This window comes from Pteropus vampyrus, unplaced genomic scaffold, assembly GCF_000151845.1.
Source record: "Pteropus vampyrus isolate Shadow unplaced genomic scaffold, Pvam_2.0 Scaffold193, whole genome shotgun sequence".
Taxonomy (NCBI): Eukaryota; Metazoa; Chordata; class Mammalia; order Chiroptera; family Pteropodidae; genus Pteropus; species Pteropus vampyrus.
In genome coordinates, this window is record NW_011888974.1 from 2,309,777 (window position 1) to 2,329,070 (window position 19,294).

General features: G+C 55.1%; 2 protein-coding genes across 2 annotated transcripts in view; both read right to left on the minus strand.

The window, feature by feature from the left end:
- SH2B2 (SH2B adaptor protein 2) overlaps positions 1-1,145 on the minus strand; it is a 24,196-nt gene extending 23,051 nt beyond the window's left edge. The window contains exon 1 of the mRNA XM_011371580.2: positions 1,107-1,145. The gene's annotated coding sequence lies outside the window, so the exon portion shown is untranslated. The remainder of the gene's footprint in view (positions 1-1,106) is intronic.
- A 2,205-nt stretch (positions 1,146-3,350) lies between these two features.
- Positions 3,351-19,294, minus strand: part of CUX1 (cut like homeobox 1) — a 286,591-nt gene continuing 270,647 nt past the window's right edge. Inside the window, exons 27-35 of the mRNA XM_023537497.1 lie at positions 13,018-13,034; positions 10,980-11,107; positions 10,287-10,353; positions 9,427-9,539; positions 6,534-6,650; positions 5,378-5,461; positions 4,721-4,777; positions 4,229-4,309; positions 3,351-3,419 (exon numbers count right to left, since the gene is read on the minus strand). Coding sequence (XP_023393265.1) covers positions 3,351-3,419; positions 4,229-4,309; positions 4,721-4,777; positions 5,378-5,461; positions 6,534-6,650; positions 9,427-9,539; positions 10,287-10,353; positions 10,980-11,107; positions 13,018-13,034 — 733 coding nt within the window. The remainder of the gene's footprint in view (positions 3,420-4,228; positions 4,310-4,720; positions 4,778-5,377; positions 5,462-6,533; positions 6,651-9,426; positions 9,540-10,286; positions 10,354-10,979; positions 11,108-13,017; positions 13,035-19,294) is intronic.

Here is a 19,294-nt window from a genome sequence, read left to right on the forward strand (position 1 = left end):
CCTTCACTATTATGGAGAGACTGAGCCTCCCCCTTCAGGCTTTCAGAGGTCATAAAAGGCTGATGGGGGTGCACAAACCTGGTTTCCTCGCCCCTGCTTGGCTTTGTAGCCTCAGAACCAGGGCACGTGTTAGAGCAAAGATCAGTCTGGCTAAGAAAACAAAGACTCCCACTGTCCTTTGTTGGCACTTGTAGACTGACCCCTGGGGAGCTGGGGGCCTCCGGGAGGCTTCCCAGAAATGGTGGAGGGGCTCTAGCAGGCCTGGAAGAGGTCTGAGAGGTGAAAGAAGGCATCAATCAGTGTAAGCAGAAGCTAGAAATGGCTCTTCAGATATCACACCTATTGCTTGCTCCTGGGGGTAGATTGGGGTGCCCGAACTTCTCCTCTCCTCTCCCTTCTTGCCTCCAGCCCCAGGTCCTCAGCCCCCACAGATGGTTAGATCGGCTTCTCTGCTTTCACTAAAACCTCTGCAGCCCTACCTCTGGCAGTTCTGTGGTTTGCCAAGGAATGTCTTCTTCTGTTGCCCTCCCCTACCCTTAGTGACCTCTGACCTTTATGAGAGGCCTTTAACCTTTCCCAAGGCCATTTCACATCTGTAATTTCCCAGGAAGTAGGACAGGCAAGGAAAGACTTTTTTTTTTTTATCTTTGTCTTGTGGATGGAAAGCTTGGGGCCTAGGGAGAAACAGTGGGTTGGTGAAGGTGGAGACTAGTATGGAACCTTACCTGCACTTCCTGCACACCAGCCCTGGGCTTCCCCCAACAGGGGCACTGAAGCAAGGCAGGCCTTATCTGAAGCCCTGGAACCTAGCCCCTTCCCTTCCACACACATACCAGCTACTCTCTTGGCAGGACCCAGCCAGCATACACTTAGTGAAAGCTTAGGATGGCCGATGGATGAGCCATCGATTGGAGATGAACACAGGCCTGAATGCCTGGCTGGGAACCAGGAGACCTATGAATGAGGCCGGGAGGGGGGGTGGGAGTGTGGCGGGTGGGAGAGTGACTACCTGTAGATTGGGGAAGAGGGTGGCTCCACACTGGGCAGCCTAGCTGTGGATCCCACCCTCCTGGGAGATGGGAGAACCTGGCCCCCAGTAGACTAACCTCGTTCCAAGTAGTGGGCTGAGAATCACTGATGGGGTGTCACTGGCCAGGGAGAGTCTTGGGGTATGGAACCCAGGGCAGGTCAATAGCTCTGATCCCCAGGGAAGAGGAAGTGAGGAGAAGCCAGCTGCCTAGCAACTGTGACCCACAAGGAGGAACTGGTGGGAGATGTGGAAGTGGCTGGGGAGGGGAAAGGGTGGGGAGGAGGGGAGGGTCTGATTGGTCAAGAGCACCTTTGTCATGGGGACAGGAATGAGGGTCAGGGAGGATAGATCTATCCGGGGTTCCTGAGAGCAGGAGGCTCTGGGGCCTTGGAGGAAGTTCTGATTGGACAGAAGATGAAGGGTGCTGTGGTGGGACCCAAAGGGAGGCCCTTGGAAGTATAAGCTCTAGAGTGTTTGGGACTGAGACAGGGATAGTATAGGGGACTCTGCCCAGGTGGGCCGCTGGGTGGGAGGTGGGAGGTGGGTATGAAGCCAGCATTGCAGGCCACCTGGCCAGTGGGGAACACCAGCCACCACAGACTAAGAGGAAGCCCCTTGTCTGCGTGGGCAAGGACCCACATGAGTGGGTCTGGGCTGGGGGACCAGGTGGCCCGGAACCTATGGCTCAGAAATGTCCCCATGCAAAGCTGGTATTCAGGAGGCTTGGTGGGCAAGGGCTCCGAAGTGTCAGCAAGCAGGGGCCCAAGGGAAAGGGGCACAGAGAAGCTCAAGAGCACGGCTCCAGGGCACACATAAGGAAGCAGGGATTCCTCAGGAGCTGATGTCACACATCCAACACACGTCACTCATTCAACCACAGTCTGATGGGTAGTTTTTAAAAAAGCAATGGAGTTCCCTTTTTGATTGGGTTGTTTGTGCAAGAGAATGAAGACGCTGTGGGTTTGGGTTTCAGCAAAACTCCGGACTCACTCATGGAATCCTTAGGGACAGAAAAGCGGGGAGAGACAGCTCATATTCTGGGAGCCGTGCCCCACATCAGCAGCGCAGCTGAAAGGTCCAGCCTCAGCTCTCACGGTATTGCTGCAGGCACCCACCAGCCTCCCAAACCCTCAGAGGCACAGAGCGTGGGTACCAGTGTGGCTGCAACCATGTGTTTATTCAAAATGTGCAAAGCTGAACATGCAAGTGCAAATCTAACTTAGAAAGATCTTCCAGTGGCCCCAAGGTGGCCATGCTAGGATGTTCTGCTTGGCTGAGAAGCACCTGGGCCTCAGACCAGTCATTGGGTCTGAAGAGTCCAGGGCATGGGGGAGCTACTGGAGACTTCTTCTTGCTTAGAAGCCAGAATATCTTGCTAAAGAAGAAAGCAAAAATCATGGTGGGTCTGGGGGCAGGAAAAGGGTAACAGAAACTGTTCTGCCCTCCTGGGCTCCTTGGGGTTGGGTGAGATATGACAAAAGCAGGCCGGAGAGCTGGACTCAAAGCCTACTGGCCTGCAAAGAAGGGCCCTCTACCTCTTGGGGCAGGGGTGTATCCTAGGGGAGCCCTAGGGGATCCCACGGTCTAGCACAGAGAGGCCCAGGGGATCTCAACTGGATTGACCATGGCCAGAATCAGTGGGAACTCAGTGTCACAGCGTCTTTGCCACCAGGGCTAGCGATCAGGCTGTGGGCAGGGCTTGGGCTGGGTCACCAGCCTGAGGTGAGACTGAGGGGTCCCTTTGGCTCAGCCTGGCTGAGCCTTTGGGACCTTTTGGATCTAGGAGGCCTGATGTGGCTGAGACATTCTTTTAAGGGGGCCCAAGGGGACCTGGGGCCTCTCGTGCTATTGGGAGGAGGGCAAGGGCAGTTTTTGTGGGGGATTCTCTAGAGAAGCCTGAGTCCTTAGAAGCAGCTAACTAAGCAGGAGTGGGGAAGGCAGCCATCACTGTCACGTGGGGGAGGCCCCTGGATGTCACTGCCACAAGTCACCAGCCGCCGCCCCGTTGTCATTCTCATGGAACTTGTGCAGGTGATCAGCAAACCTGTGGGGCACAGAAAACTTTGCTGTTGCCGAGTGTAAAAAAGATAGATGTGTGTGTGTGTGTGTGTGTGTGTGTGGCGGGGTGCATGGAGATCTTCAGGGGGCGTGTACCATGTGATGGGGGGCTGGGGGCAGTGGGCTTGGTGGGGGGGGTGCGCACAGGATGGACCAGAGTGGGGGATGATGGTGAAGGGCTGGGGGCAGCAGGGAACAGGAGTTGCACAGTGGTGCTGGGGGTACTCAGTATGGGGCAGTAGTGGGGCTTGTGTGGGCGTCCTCACTTCTTGGCGCAGAAGGTGGCACAGTCTCTCTCCATGCTCTCACTCCATGCCAGCTTGTAGAGCACCTGGCCAGAAAGAGACACCATGAGGTGCCTGTCCTGCCTCATGGCCACTGCTGCGGTCCACCTACAGCCTTTGGGCCTGGCCTCCTAGCACATGAGGGTTCTCACGGCCCAGGCCCCATGGGCCTTAGAGATGCTCCTGTGCCCGCCTGTTTCATACATGGTCAGATAGGCCTGGACATAGAGGTGCCATCCCTAAAATACCACTGGACATAGCACTGTCATGGCCAGGACCCACTGGGCCCTGGGGTCAGAGTTGGAGCCCAGGCTAGCCATGTAGGGGCCATCTTGACTGAGGCCTTGCTGAGGGTGGGGTTCTTGAGGCTGGAGCCCTCTCTAGGTATGCCCTACACTCTCCTCTCCTCCAGCTCTGGGCACGCAGGCATCACTAGGCCTCTGTATGTGCTATGCTCAATAACTGGGATGCCCCTATGCGCCTGAGGAGATTCAGTTCAAGATATCCCCACCTGGCTGTCCCTTAGTAGAGTTAGTCAGACCCTCTTTCCTGCCTGCTCAGGCTCCCACAATGGCCCTTCCCTCCACCAAGCCCCTCCAGGATGGGGCACTAGATGGAGTCAGCCAGGCCTCTTCCATGGAGTGGCAGGGCTGCTGGCCCTGCCCGAGGGACCGATGGGTGGGCTTGTCATCCCTAGGGTGGGCTGAGGCCCTTAAAGGGGAGAGGAGTGGCCAAGAGCAGACAGCGGGGCTTGGGGATGGCCTGGATGCCAGGCCACAGAACCAGGGTCCCTTCTACCTCTGGAGGTGAGGGGAGCGTGTTGAATGGATCCCTGGCTGTCTGCCTGAGCACTCACCAGGAAGACCAAGCAATGCAGGAACAGTGTGTAGAAGAATCCAATGGTGCGTGCCATCTTGTTGGAGAGAACCAGTCGCCCCTGGGGAGCAAGCAAGGTGAGGAGTGGGGATAGGGCAGGCCTCACCCAGTCCTGCAGGGCTGCCCTGGGCTCCTGCGGAGGGGAGGGAAGGGCAGGCAGCCTGCTCCCGTTCCACTGTATAGGCCAGGAAAGTGGACTACAGGAATTCCGAGGAATGGCATGCCCTGCAGCACTATTCCAGAACCTACTATGAATGGAGATACCAAAGGGGCTGTCCTGGAGGGGTGGGACCCTGTTCCAGGTCACACAGCTGCTCCTGGTAGGGCCTGTAAGGGGTCAGTGGGGTCCCTGGGGCTCCTCCAGGCTGGGCTGGAAGGCAGGTGATGAGGTGGCCCATCGGGGCTGCCGTCTCTGGAGGCCTGAAGACAAAGCTCAGGCCTGTCTGAGGTGGGCACCGAGGAGGGGACTCACCATGCTGAGTGTAGCCTTGTCCCATGGGCTCAGGCTCAGGTACTTCCGCTGCCGCTCCTGAAGTAGAAGGGATGATGAGAAGGGGTCCCCAAAGGGCCTCGCAGGCCCGACTCGCTGCAGAAAGGGACCCTGCCCCACTGTTCCTACAGAACACCAGGGGGCTTCCAGGGGCCTCCTTGGTGCCCAGTGCTACTCAGTGTGACATCCCAGGCTCCTCCCAGGGATCGCTGTCTTATGTCCTCTGCGGTGGGCCATCCCGCCTATGGGAAAGCCTTTATGGGCAGGGCTTCCGAAGCCTAAGAAGTGGGGGAGGGGAGTTACAAGGATTTGGGCGGGGCAACTACTACAGGCCATCTGACGCTGGGATCACTTTGTCTGTCTGCCTGCCCTCTCAGAGTGTGCACCTGGGGTTATGCCATTCACTGTCACACACCCTCACACAACCATCAGGCAGGTGTTTCTGGTACTCTGGGCCTGCCTGAGGTGGACCTGGACCTCCATGGCACAAAAGTGGGCATGCAGGCTGCCCTGGTCATCTGGTACGTGTAAGGCTGGGCCTGAGTGAACAGACCAGGGCTGGTGGAGTGGGGAAGGGGTGAAGGCCGAGGTCACGTTCTCTGGTATTCCCTGCCTTGCCCGAACGCCGGGCTTACACACCCGCTTGCTGAAGGAGGAGAAGGGGTCCAGGCGCTCCTCATACTGAGACGAATAGCGCAGCTCTGTGTCATCGCTGCCACCACCCTGTGTGGGGAAGGGAGGAGAGATCCAGTCATGGGGGCCCAACGGGAAGGCCGAGGCTGAGGGATAGCAAGTTGACAGGATCGCAAAGGAGGCTCAGTTTCCTCATTAGCACAACAGAGGCAAGGAAGCAGCCCCCAGTGACAGCATGATTCTAGCTGATGCCACGTGTCCAGGGGCATTGCCCAGGGTCAGAGGTCTCCCACGGAGTTAGGGCCATGGTGCCTCAGGGCAGGTAGGGGGAACTAAGGCCCAGACAGGGCTGGAATGTATGCGATGGACAGGGCTTGGCTCCAGGCAAGAAGGTCAGTTTGGAGGGCGTTCCCTGGGAGTGTGTGGGGTGGTTGTGGATTGCAGGTACGTACGCACAGGAAAGGAGACCGCCCAAGCCAGACACTGTGTTACTGGTTTGCAGAATCTGGGCGCCCTCTGGTGGCCTGAGAACAGTTCCAGTGGGTGGAATGGGGGGCTAGTGTCTTAGGGAGGCCCCTGCCAGAAGCATCACTACTTCCTATCCTTCTACTGGCCACTCTGTGTCCCAACAATCAGAGAAGGGTTTCCTTGCACGAGGTGGTCCCCTGTGAGGCTTGGGGGCTGAGAAAAGCCAGAGGCAGCCCTCCTGGGTCTAGAACAAAGTGAGTAGTTTTCTGCTCTGTTCCCTTGACTGGTTTTGGGATGCTGGACCAAAATTTGGTGTGGTTTTAAAAAAAAAATGTTAAGTTTAAAACATATGGATTCCCCAGGGCCTGCCCTGCATGCCCAACACTCCTGGGGTGAAATTCCCAGGTCCTGGGGTCAGCTAGTGGATCACCCCATTTCACTGGGGTATCACTCAGGCCTGTACCTGTGACCCCTGCCTCTTAGTGTACCTCACCATCTCCTGGCTTGTTCTGATGAACAAGGGCCCACCAGGGCCCCACTGTGGGAGGCTCTCCCCAGCTTAGGGAGGACAGCTGGCAGGAGAGGGGGCCATAGGGCTTCTGGGGGATCCCAGGCCCAGCGCAACCCAACAGGTCACTAGCCCCATTCCTTCTGCCCCTAAGTGCCTGGGCCTGAAACTGGGGAGGGCACTCACCCGGCCAGGGTAGCTCTGTAAGAACTTGATCTTCTCGAAGAGCTTGATGTTGTCAGCACGCAGGCTGTCCAGCTCGCCCTGCAGGGCTTGGATGGTGTGCTGGGCCATGCGGTTCTCCTGTGGGTAGGCAGGTGGGTGGGTGGGCAGACAGGGCCAGGGGTAAAAGAGGTTGGGGAAATGGCCTCCAAACTGACACAGGTACTGCTGTGTCTACTGGGAGCCCCTTCTTGGCCCGAGGCCATCTCCTTGACCTGCGAGACCCTCCTCACAGTTGCCCTGATCCTCCTGTGACCCTACCTCAGGCAGAAATCACAGTTCTGGGGTCAGGTTTCTTCATGTTTTGTTTATGGTATTATCAGCCTTTAAAAAATCATTATTGAGATATAATTCATATAATATAAATGTCACCAGTTTTAAGTGTATAATTCAGTTTTTTTTTAGTATCTGTACAATGTTATACAGCTATCCCCACTATCTAATTCCAGAATATCTCGTCACCCCCATAAGAAACCCCCAACCCATCAGCAGTCACTCCCCAACTCCCCTTCCTCTGGCAACCACTCATCTACTCTCTGTCTCTATGGATTTGCCTGTTCTGGACAGACGCTTCATGGGAATGGAATCACACACCATGTGATTTTAATGTTTGCCAATCTAGAGGCAAGGTGAAATGGGATCTCATTTTTTAATTTATCCAAATACTTAAATAGGTGTTTTCTTCACACTGTTAAAAATTCAACGAGGACTAACAAGGACATGGTAATATGATGATTCCTCCAAAAATTAAACAGAATTGCCAAATGATCCAGCAATTCCACTTCGGGGGATATACCCTAAAGAATGGAGAGCAGGGTCTCAAAGAGATATTTATGCACCCATATTCATAGCAGTATTATTCACAGTAGCCAAAAGGTGGGAACAACCTAAGTGTCCATCGACAGATGAGTGGATAAACAAAATGTGGCCTAACTACAATGGAATATGATTCAGCCATAAAAAGAAGGAAATTCTGACACATGCCACAACATGGATGAACCTTGAAGACATTAAGCTAAGTGAGATGAGTCAGTCACAAAGACAAATACTGTACGATTCCACTCATACAAGGTACCTGGAGTAGTCAAATGCAGGGACAGAAAGTAGAATGGTGGGTGCCGGGGGCAGGGGGAGAGGGGGATGGGGAGCAGTTGTTTCACGGGTACAGAGTTTGTGTGGTATGACGAAAAGAGTTCTGGAGATGCATGGCGGTGATGGTCGCACGACGATGTGAATGTGCTGAATGCCACTGAACTGTACACTTAAAAATGGTTAAGACAGTACATTTTGTTATGTGTGCTTTACCACAAAATTTAAAAAGTACATGGTAAAAAGTGTAGGTTTTTAAAGCAAAAGGTCGAATACTTAATGCTTACTTTTTCTTTTAATCTCTTTTGAAGGCCTTCTTTTAAAAGCTGCATAGCATTCCACAGTGTGACTGTCCCCGGTCCCTGAAGGGCATGTGTGTGTTCCCAGTCCGCTGCCAGTGCAGGCAGCTGTGAGGGGAGCATCCCTGACTGTCTCTCATCTGAAGCCTTTTGAACCCAGATCACAGAGGGTCCCATTGGATCTGGCCCACCTTCGTCACCAGACCAGCACTGGGCCTGGCCCACAGTGGGCACTCAGCGAATGTTTGCTTTCCCTGGTCTGAGCCTGGAAACCCCACACAACTGGAAATCCCTGGAACTGTGAGTTTGGAGAGGAAGGGTCTAGAAATTGTGTCATTAGCTCAAGCAGTGATTCTTTGAGAAAGATGAAAACCTTCCTGGTTCCTGCTCCCCCTGGGAGAGTAATCAGGGGGGACCTGGGCTGGCTCTGTAGGATGGGGGGTCTGCAGAGTCCCCAAGGCCAAGATGGTGCCACCTCTAGGTGCTCCCCTGGTCTGTCACTGGGCCTTCCACACTCTGAGCCTTTAATGTGAGCTACAATAATGTGGGTGTTAGTGACACGTGGATGGTGACCACAGCACTAGCAGGATGGCTGTGGTCCTGGAAGAGTAGGGACCTGGAAGAGTAGGGATCTAGTGTCCACTCCCTCTGTGGGGACACCCTGGAAGCTTTAAAAGAAACAGTGTGCTCCTGCTTCTTTTGCTCTGTCCCCGACTCCCTCTCTTGTCTCCTGGTCCCTACTCTTCCAGGACCACAGCCATCCTGCTAGTGCTGTAGTCACCATCCACGTGTCACTAACACCCACATTATCGTAGCTCACATTAAAGGCCCAGACGCGACTGGACTGGTCACCTTTGCAGACTGCCCCTTCCTCATGGGGTAGGAAGGCCTCCAGGTGGGCGTTCGGCAACCACTTGGCCCTCTTGGACCTCTCAGAGTCCCCCTAGACACCTCTAGACTGTTAATCTTTATCTAGTGCAAAGACCTTCCTCTCTCTGACTCCGCTTCTTCAAGTCCCCTACCTGATTTAGATGTTTCTTCCTGGATAATGGTGACTACTCCCCAGTCATCTTCCTGGGCCAGACTTCTGTCCCGAATTGGCTACCCTAGGGACGCTTCTTACCCTCCATCCTGGCAGTGCCGCTCCCCGTTTTAATCCTCTGCTGGTGCCTCAGCCTGGCTTGAGGGCACTCCCCTGGCAGCGCTGTGTCTTCTTGCTGCAGCCCTGGAATGACCTGTACTCCCTTCTGTTTTGTTGGTCCTCTGTATCTGCTCACGTAGGCTCCTCTACTGATTCTTCTTTCAAAGCCCAGTGTGACACAGCCTCCTCCAGGAAGCCCTCCCTGACTGCACAGAACAAATCTCATCCCACTGGTTTATGGTCTATGACACATCTTTTCTCCCCGAGCCTGTGGGTCCCACAGGTCTTCAGGTCTAAGGAGTGTAGGAGAGGGAAGCACATGACTCACAGCCTCCAGCTCCTGGTTCCGGGCCCGGAAACGCTCTCTCTGGCTGGAGATGATGGAGAGCAGCGAGTCTACCTGGCCCTCGGGGAGGGTGCCACTGGCTGGTGCAGAGGGTCCTAGGAGGTAAGGAGGAGTAGCTGGGGGTGGCAGGAGTCAGAACCTAGCAGTGGGTCCTCAGGTTCCGTGGCCCCAGCTCTGAAGGAGCTCTGGCTAAGTGCCAGCGGGTAGAAGGCACAGGGTGTCTGAGTACAAGGTGCTGAGAGGTTGAGGAAGGGGAAGGGTGGCCCCAGGGAACAGGGAGGGGTGTGACATGAAAATAGGGGTCCTAAGAGGGGAGGCCCTGCTCAAACTGCCTGAGGGCCGGGCCCCAAAGCCTCCCTCCCTATTACTCTATATTTGGATCAGGGATCCCTGCATCTGTCAGACTGGGCCCCCCATTCCAAGGTAAGAAAGGGGACACTGAGGGCTCTGGGAAGCCATGAGTATCCCCTTCCCCAGGTTCTGGCTTCAACCCAAGGAGGCCACCTCCCCTCCATTTCCGGGAGCTCTCTGGCTGCATTTCCACACCAGGGCCTCCATTGGGAGCTGACCACCACCTATCAGCCCTCTACAAGCTGCTAGCAGGGCCAAGGGCATCAAGGCCCCAAGGTGGGAGTATCAGGCTAAGGCCTAGAAGGGCAAGTGGGGGACTCGCCCTCTTTAATGTTGCTGCCGCGTTGCTGGGGGGGAAGGGGCGGGCTCAGACCTTCTTTGGGGGGGCATGCTCTTTAGGGATCAGGGCTCCAGCTGAACAACCTTGTCACCCTTCCTGGTTCCCGATAGGCCCACCACTGCCCCAGCGGGTCAGGTTGGCCCTTCCTCACCATAGAACAGGGCGGTGGCCTCCTTGATGGGCTCTGGGATCTTCTCCAGGCCATACTCAGCTGCGCCCTGTAGGAAGAAGTGGGGGAGGCACCTCTACATGCAGCACTGAACACACCTTCAAGGTGTCCAGCAAACTGGGGCAAGGAGCAACTGGGGTGGTCTGGTGGCAGTGGCAGGCACAGCGGTGGCCACAGAGAAGACACCTCGCGTGGGCCACCAAAGGGAAGGCAGGGCCCTGCGTCCACCCCCAAGGCTGGAGCACAGCATTAGGGGCTCTTATCCAGCCATTCGGCCCTGATGGCTGGCAGAGGTTGGGTGACTCCGGTCCTGCCGGTCAGCTTGCCGTGTGCCCTGGGCCAGCCCAGCTTCTCTCCCTAAGCCCCACTTCGTCATCTATAAAATGAGTGGGTGATGTGATGACTTCCAAGGGTCCTTTGGGCTCCAGCCTCCCATGATCTTGGGGCCTCAGGTTCTCTTGCTATGAGAAGAGTGGGTAATCCTGGCCATGCTTCTGCCCACAGCTCCCAGGGCAGAGGTCCAGGTCAATGGCCGGACACAGGGCACTTTGTGCCAGCTTGAGGAAGCCTGCCTGGAATCCTAAACTGGACCTTCATGGTGGAGTGAGCAGGCAAAAGCCAGAGAAAGAGCCCAGAGTAGTTGTCGAGGGAGAATAGGGTAGGGCGTGGGCTTACCTCGGCGTCAGGCCGCTGGATGGACTGGATGGTGCTGAGGTCTTGCTCTAGGCGGGCAATCAGCTCCCTCTGCTCAGCCACTGTGGCCACGGCCTCGGTGACGTGGACCTGTAGCTCTGCACAGCGCCCTGTAGCCAAAGGAAGACGTGGTCATCAGAGGGAGCCTGGTGGGACCCTTTGGACCTTTGTCCCTCTCTGCCTCCTCAATTACCAGTCAGTAAGCAGGACCCCCAGAGAGACACAGTAGAGTGCTGGCTGCTCCCTCCCTCCCTTCCATCGCCTAAAGGACCATCATTAGAGCAGCCAGCAGGGTCACAGGCACCCTTGGCCCCAAGAACTCTGTATGCTCATGAAATTCCCTGGGTAAAGGAAGGAGCCCAGGTAAAGGATTTAGGAGAAACAGGTCCACTCTGGCTCTGCCATAACCAGCTGGGTGAGTCTGGCCAGCCCCCTTCCCGCTCTAGGCCTCACTTTGCCTCTGTCTAGCAGGGCAAGGAAGTTGAATGTAATGAGCCCCAAGTTTGTTCCAGGCCCTGGGTCTATGACCAGAGGAGGCCTTGGGGGTAGCAGTGGTGTAGAAAGGTACAGGAGCTGCAGTGGGGGGTGGGAAGGCCGCCTTCAGACCCAGTGGGGGGTGGGGGAGTGAGGGGTCCCAGCTCTGGGGCTGACAGCAGTGGTGCCTCACTCAACAGGCTCCAGTGCAGTGGTGGAGATGGGGCGCGATGGGGATGGGAATCCCCTGACCCACAGCCCTATTCCTCTCTCCCGCATCCAAATGCTAGGTATCTAAAATAATTCCGTGTGGAGATATGCCTGCCCTTCTGGAGAGGGGGAGATGTTGGGGAGTTCTCTCAGCCCAGGTCCTGTGGGAGCCTTCAGCGGCCACTGGCTGGGAGGACAGCAGTGGCCTGGGGCCTGGGCAGACCCAAGTTTGAGGCCTGGCCCTGCTTCTGGTTGGCTGTGTGACTCTGGGCAGCTGAATCACCTTGTCTAGACCTCATTTGTAAAATGGTGACAACAAACCTCGCTCAAGGACGCAGAGAAGAAGGCCCAAGGCCTAAAGCACAGGATGCTGTCCTTTGGGGAGGACTAGGCAGCCACCAGGGGGCACTGTGGTCTCATAAATGCCTAAGGGTCCCAGGCTACAAGCAGCGCCAGGACAGCTTCTGTGCCTTCCTAGAGGACTTACGCATCACCATGCACCCTGCCGACCAGCTGGCCAACCCCGCCCTGGCTGGGCTCAGCCCTTGGGTCCGGGTTGGGGCATCTGGCTTCACCCCCACCTGCTCCATCTCCTGGGTGCTCGCTCATTGCATGCCAAACCCTTTACACACCTCACAACAGTCAGATAAGCCAGAACAGATGATCCACATTTTACAGATGAACCGAGACTTCCCAGCCTAAGACAGACCCCAGGGTGTCCATCCTGGCTATGTCCAAGCCCTTCCTCACACCAGGGGAAGGCACTACTGTTTCAGGCCCTGAATGGACTTCTTCCTTTAGACATCACTAAGCCCCTCTTTGTAGCTGGCAGGTAGGTGGTGTTGGTGGAAGTGAGGGGTCTGAGGTGGGGCTAGGGGAATAGGCTGGCCCTGAGGGCAGGGCCAGGTCATGGAGAGAGGCCTGTGGGTGGCAGGGTTTGGGTCCAGCCTTCGGCCTGTAGGCCCTGCGTGGCCTACAAGAGTTTTAAGCAGACCCTATGTGGTAGAGGCTCAGAGAGATCCCAAATGCCATGACCCACTGGCCGGGGGATTGAGTCCTTGGTCCTAGGCATGCGGGATGGGACTGAAGAGCAGGGTCATCTTGCTGCACAATATACAGGAGAGGTAAACAGAAGTCATGGTAAGATGTGGAAGAGGGACCTTGGGAAGGGATAGATTTCGTTCCAAGCCCTGGGTATCCATAGGGATAGCCACAAACAGGAGAGGCGCATCTAAAACTGGTGCTGGGACTGATCCCGTGGGGATAGGTAGACAGATCCCAGATGAGTGGGGGGTGGGGTGGAGCCCAGAGAATGCTCTGGGGAGTAGCATCCCACCTTCAGAGATGAGGGCCCTGGGGACAGAAGGGACAGGGCAGAGGTGGGGAAACCTACGGCGAGGTGGACAGCGGAGTGAGCCCTTGTCCTTGGAGGTGTGTAAACAGCATGGTGGGAGAGGACCCAAGCATGGCATGAGGGTTGGATAAAATGCCAGCAAATTGATTCTTTGGACTGGCTATTTTATCTGTCACTAGTCTGTGGCCACCACAGCATGGTCTCAACCAGGTCTCTGGGGTAGGAGTGACTAGCAGCAGCTCCTGGAGCCATCTGTGGGCATGAAGGAGATGAGGGGGTGCCCGTGTTGTGTTTCCTGCACATTTGCGTCTGTGCCTGATGCTAAGGGGGTGGGTGTACATGACCCTGCTCATGCACACATATGACACTGCGAATGTCTTGAGGGCCCTGATAGCAAACCTTCCATCATAGGCTACCCCAGCCAGCTGGTGCCAGGCCACTTTGTTAAGCTGGCCTGGAGAGCCTGCCACTGTTGCTGCTGCAAATGCTCCCAGACATTGGGTTAGTTGCTGAGGTGATATCTAGGGGTATAAGGCTGAGTGTTGGGAGCTATTCCTGAAGAGGTGGCTTTGGGTGAAACTGAGGGCTGGCTGGTGTGAACTCAATGGAAGATGGCGGCTTGTGAGGCAGAGGGAAGGGGCTAGGCAAGGCCAGGCAGTGGAGGTGATGGGATAAGACTTGAAGGAAGGCCCTGGGCAGGGCTGGGGGACCTGGGGCTGCAGCAGCCAGGCATGGATATTTCCGTCATTCCACACTGGGGGGATGAGAAGGCCAGGAGTCTGATGGTGTGGGCGCCCCTGAAGGAGAGACATGCCTCCTCCATGCCTGAAACTGGCCCCCACACAGGGAAGGGGCGAGTGGCAGCGCGGTTTGGCTCTGGTGAGTATAGAATGCTAGAGGAACAGCTAAGAGGATGTGTGTGTGGGGGAGTTGGACCCATGGACTTGAGGCTGGAGATGCAGGCTGGGGAAAGCTCAAGGCCCAGGGCTGACTGAGCCTGCAGCAGAAGACATGGAAGCCCAGGGAGTACTGTGAGGAGAATGGCCAGAACTTCTTGGGATGATAACATTTTTGGGGATGGCCTGTAAAAGGCCTAGAGGAGAGGAGGCAGGAAGCAGGATGGCAATCAAGAGGAAGTACGTTAAGGCACGAGTTGAATAGGGACCTCCAGCGAGTAAGGAGGGGTCACCAGTGACTCAAGAAAGGCTGAGTGAGGTGAGGGCTGGAGTGAATCTGCTAATCAGAGTTTGGTCAAGGTAGTGGTGGAGCGAGAAGAAGGAGGGACCTGCGGACCACTCTGGACAGAGGCCAGATGAGGCAGCACAATGGGCAGAACCTGTGCGTGGGGGCGTGCTTAAGAAAGAGGAGTATGGAGCATGCAGAGTAAAGTATCTGCAGCTGAGAGAGAAGGCTAGGGAGAAGGAGCAGCTGGGTCTAGGAGAGGGAGGGGTGACACAGACAATGAGTGCCAGGGATGTGGAGAGAGAACTTCTTGACTCTGAAAGATGGCAGAGGCCCCTGTGAGACGGGCCCAAGACAGCCCCCTACGCTTGTGAAAATTCATGGGACCTCGTTCTTCTGGGAGAATCTGGGAAGGTTTCCTAGAGGGCGCATTTCACAAAGGGGAGAAAGAAATCACAGCAAAGTCAAGGTCGAGACTTAAGGAGGCAGGATTATAACTATGGTCAAGGCGTGATTTCTGACTGGTGACTGATTAAATGCAGAAATATCACAACTGGAGTTGGGTGGCAAGGCCTGGGGTGTTGTGTCTAAGGCTTTCTCGAGGGCGGGAAACCCGGCATTATTCAGTCAGCCACCTACAAGCCACGTGGGTGCTCTGGAGCTGCTCGGAGTACATCGTCTCTCTGCTTGGAGGAGTGAAGCTAAGCACTTGCGTATCCACCCCCGTCCTGCCTCTGCACCTGTCTGTCCCCACACGTGGCCAGAGATGAGTGCCGATCGCTCCCTGTGCCGGCAGGTGCCAGCCCTTCATTCCTATGAGAGGGGTCCCCCAGCAAGTGTCCGCCCTCTGCAGCATCAGCTCTTTCCATAAGCACAGACATGTTATTGTCCCATCTGACTCTCTCTCTCCTGACTCCACTGCCTCCTCCAGTATAACTCCCTGAAGAAGCTGTCTATTCCAAGCGTCCGCTTCCCTAAACTCTTCCCATCAGATTCAGATGCCCACTCCATTACTGTTTTTGCCAAGGTTTGGATGACCTTGCGCATCACTATGTCCTCAACCCTCATCTTACTGACCCATCAGCACCTGGTTTCCAGGTCACTGCACCCTCCCAGGCCTGTTTCCTTTGCAGGTTCTCCTCCTCCTCACTAAGCTATGAACACTGCTGCACCCGGGGTGCCGACCCCACATACTTTTCGGTTTCCTCTCATTCACTCTGGCCACCTTGAGTGCCATTAATAAGCTGATGACGACTCTCTAATAGATATCTCCATTTACATATCTCCTTTGCCTGGGCTCATTCTCTACTCGGATATATAACTGGTACCTCAAACTTAACAGGTCCAAATTAAAGCCTGATCCCCCCAAATCTGCTTCACTGCAGCAGGACCCCTGCTGCACAGCCCCAGGAGTTGGCATCCTCAGGGCCGTGGGGAGCAGAGGCCAGGCATCTACCTGGCTTGCAGGTGGCTGACTGAGTAACGCAGGGTTTCCCGCCCTCAAGAAAGCCTTAGACACAGATGCCTGGGGGTAGCCATGCTCTTCTCGCTCACTCCTTACAACTAATCTGTCGCAAGTCCTATAGTTGGTTCTACCTTCAAAATACATCCAGAACCCAATCACCTTTCACCACTGCCACCACTAGGTCTGACTTAAGACCTCTCATTTCGATTATGGCAACAGCCTCCTCACTGGTCTCCCTTTTCCCACCCTCTCTCCGCTACAATCAAGTCACGAAGCCGCAGCCGGAGAGCCTTTTAAACAGTAAGATCAGACCACCCTCCAGCGGCCTCCACAACCTTCGGAGTACCAGCCAAAGCCCTGCAGTGGCCCACAGGCCCCACCAGCTCTCTGTCTCTCTGGCCTGGTTGTCTCCCACTCTGCCCTGTGGTTACTCTGCTCCAACTACACTGGCTCCTGCACACATACATCACAGGCCGTTTGTGCTTGCTCTCCCCTCTGCCTGGAATGTTCTTCCCTCGGGCATCTGCATGGTTCATTCCTTACCTCTGTCAAGGCTCTGTTCACATGTTACCATCTTGGCCATGCCTACCTTGACCACCAGATTTAACACTTTAACCCCTCTACTTGCTCCTCTAGTCCCCCTTACCTTATTTTTCCCCCATAACATTTACCGCCATCTAGGTTACTATGTAATTCACTCATTTATTATGGCTACCATCTGTCTCCTCCCACCAGAAGGTAAGCTCCATGTCTGTCTCTTGCGATAGCCCCAGTGACCAGAGCAGTGGCGCAGGGTCAGCCCTCGGAGCACAGTGGCCGACTGGCTGAGTGGATTCCACCCAGCAGGGAAGCACAACTGGCTGGGCATGGGCGGCAGGAACCTGGCGAGCCAGCCAGCCTCTGCTCCCCACCACCTCGTAACTGCTGGGCCTCGCCTGGACCCCTCCAGCAAGCCCTGACACTGAAACTGCACATCTGCCAGCGCTGAGCCCTAGGGTGACCCTGCATCTTGCCGATGAGTGTATGGGGTGGAGGGATGGGGACACTTTCTCCCCAGCTGGGACCCTTGCGCTTTAAGCATGGCTGCAGATGCTCTTGGCTACACCTGAGTCCTTCTAGAAGTTAGATGAAAAGAACAAGCCTTATCTAGAGCTGCCATCCTCCAGACTGGCTTTGTTCTTATCAACAACGTGGTCATCCTCCCACCCAGCGTGCCCTTCCCCAGCACAGTGGCTTGCTAGTCCTCTGACACTGTCGCCTCTGTGCACGTGCCGCCCCTCAGTTTGGTGTGCCATCACGCCTGCCCGCCGCGAATGTCTCTTTCCATTTCAAGGCCGCTCCCTGGGAAGACCCACCCTTTCCCAAGTTGCTGCTCAGATGTCCCCTCAGCGCCAATTACAGGACCAGCCCAGGCTGTGGTTCTGCACCTGGTCTGTCTCCCCTCTGGGCTATGAGCCACTTGAGGCCATCGGACACCTAGCCTGGAGCCCGTTCCTGGCACAGAGAAGTTCTCAGTGACTATCTGCTGAATAAATCTTGAAGGAGCTCTAAGAAGGGAGGTGGCCTTAGCTGGGCTGAGTGGCACAGCCAAGCAAGCCTGTGCCTGCCCCTCATTCTAGACCTTGACACTGTGGACATTTGGGGCCAGGTCATTCTTTGTTGGGGGTTAGGGAACTGTCTTATGCATTGTAGGATATTTACATATCTCTGTCCTCCGCCCTCTAGATGCCAATAGCACCTCTTCCTGCCACTTGTGACAGCCCAAAGTGTCTTCAGACATTGCCAAATGTCCTGGGGGAAAAGTCACCCCCAGCTGAGAAACATGGCCCCAGAGAATCTAGTCTCCTCAAATGTGGAAGGCGGCTGGGCTTGGCTGTAATGGGACTGGGATCAGCCTTGACAGTTGCTTAAATCACATGAGTCTCTAAGAGGAAACCACCTCTGTGGAAGGCGCAGCCGCCTCTCACAAGAGTGAGGAGTAGGGAGGGTCCTTCCCTCTTGTCTGCGGCTGAGTCCAGGGGTGGCAGCCTCAGCCATCTAAGCAGCCCGAGATTTGAATTTTCAACAGAGGGCTGCAGAGGACTCTGCTGCCTGAGTTTCGCGCCAATTGGTACATCACGGGCACCACCGGTGGCAACGTTAGGAGGGCAGCTGTCGGTGCTCTGGCTAACCTGCAGGAGTGCCTGGTCCTGAGTGGGGACCTTTCCTGCTTCGGCACAGGTGGAAACAACTTCGATCAGAGGGAGCTACTCTGGCAACCAAATTCGATGAAATATCACCCTCGTTGGCAGCCACAATGAACATGTACTGAGTGCCTGCCGTGGGCTTTGGAGTCATGCTGAGCAGTTTACAGATGTTCTCGCTTAGTCCTCCCAGCAGCCTTGAGCTAGGCATTATTATATCCCCTTTCCAGAGATGGAAATGGAAGCTCGATGAAGTTAAATTCATTCTTTCAGAAAAGATTTCTTGAGCATCAACTAAGACTTGTCCATGGTCACCAGCTGGGACACCAGTGCAATGCTTCTTGACCAAGAGGATGGGCCCTGATGCCTCCCTGAAAAGTGAGTGGAGTGGAGTCCTCAAACTCACTCCCTGGAGCTTCACCGCCCCTCCCCGCCCCGCCGCCCCCACAAACAGAGTAGCTTTGCTTTTACCTGTCCACAAACTATTTTGTTTTGAGATAAAGGCCCTTTCTACTGACATTCTGAGAGTCTAAGTTTCCTGGAAGAGGCAGGAACTTCTGAATGCCTGCCCAAGACTGGGCATGGGCTGTGTCTCCCTCTTCCATTAACAGTTCACCCCACACTGGGTGGGCCAGACTCCGATCAAGGGCCTGATGACCAGGGGCCCCCTACCAACACCACAATCCATATTCTTAGCTCAGCTTCTAATACACCCCACCACCCTGCATGAACCTATGCTGTGCTGAAGCAGAGACCAGCAAGCTGCATGCCTCCTAGAGCCAGCATGTGAGGGCCGTGGAAGCAGCAGTAGGCCCCAAGGCAGCCACTTGGCGGCCCTTTTAAACATAGCAGACAGGATCATGGCAGACGATTCACGCACTCTAATAATTATATCATCAAGTTGTCTAACCCCATACATCTGTAATTGTGTTTCCTCAGGGCATCAAATAAGGCACATCATTTCATTGAGACCAACTTAACTACAGGGCAAAAAGAAAGGCCACACACAGAGGCTGAGCACTCTGCCTAGGGTGGGGGCATCGCCCAGCTGCAGTCACAACAAGAAATTTTGTTCCCTTTTCTGTCTCGGGAACTGGCAGTTTACAAAAACAGAGTCAGGTCTGCAAAACCATTGACAACTACTGTTTTGCTTAATTAAATCTCAATTTAAAAGCACTTTGGGGAGAACTTCTGGGTAAAAGAACTTTGTGCTGAGTGGTTTTTTTTTTTAACATTTTATATTTTAATTTAACTAGAGGATAGCGGATCTTTTTTTTTTTTTTTAATTTAATATTATTTATGCCTATAGCACCTGGTCTTCCTAGGTGGTCTCCCATCGAAGTATTAACCAGACTTGACCCTGCTTAGCTTCACGAGATCAGACATTGGGCTTGTTCAGGGTGGCATGGCCGTAGACCATGGACCATGA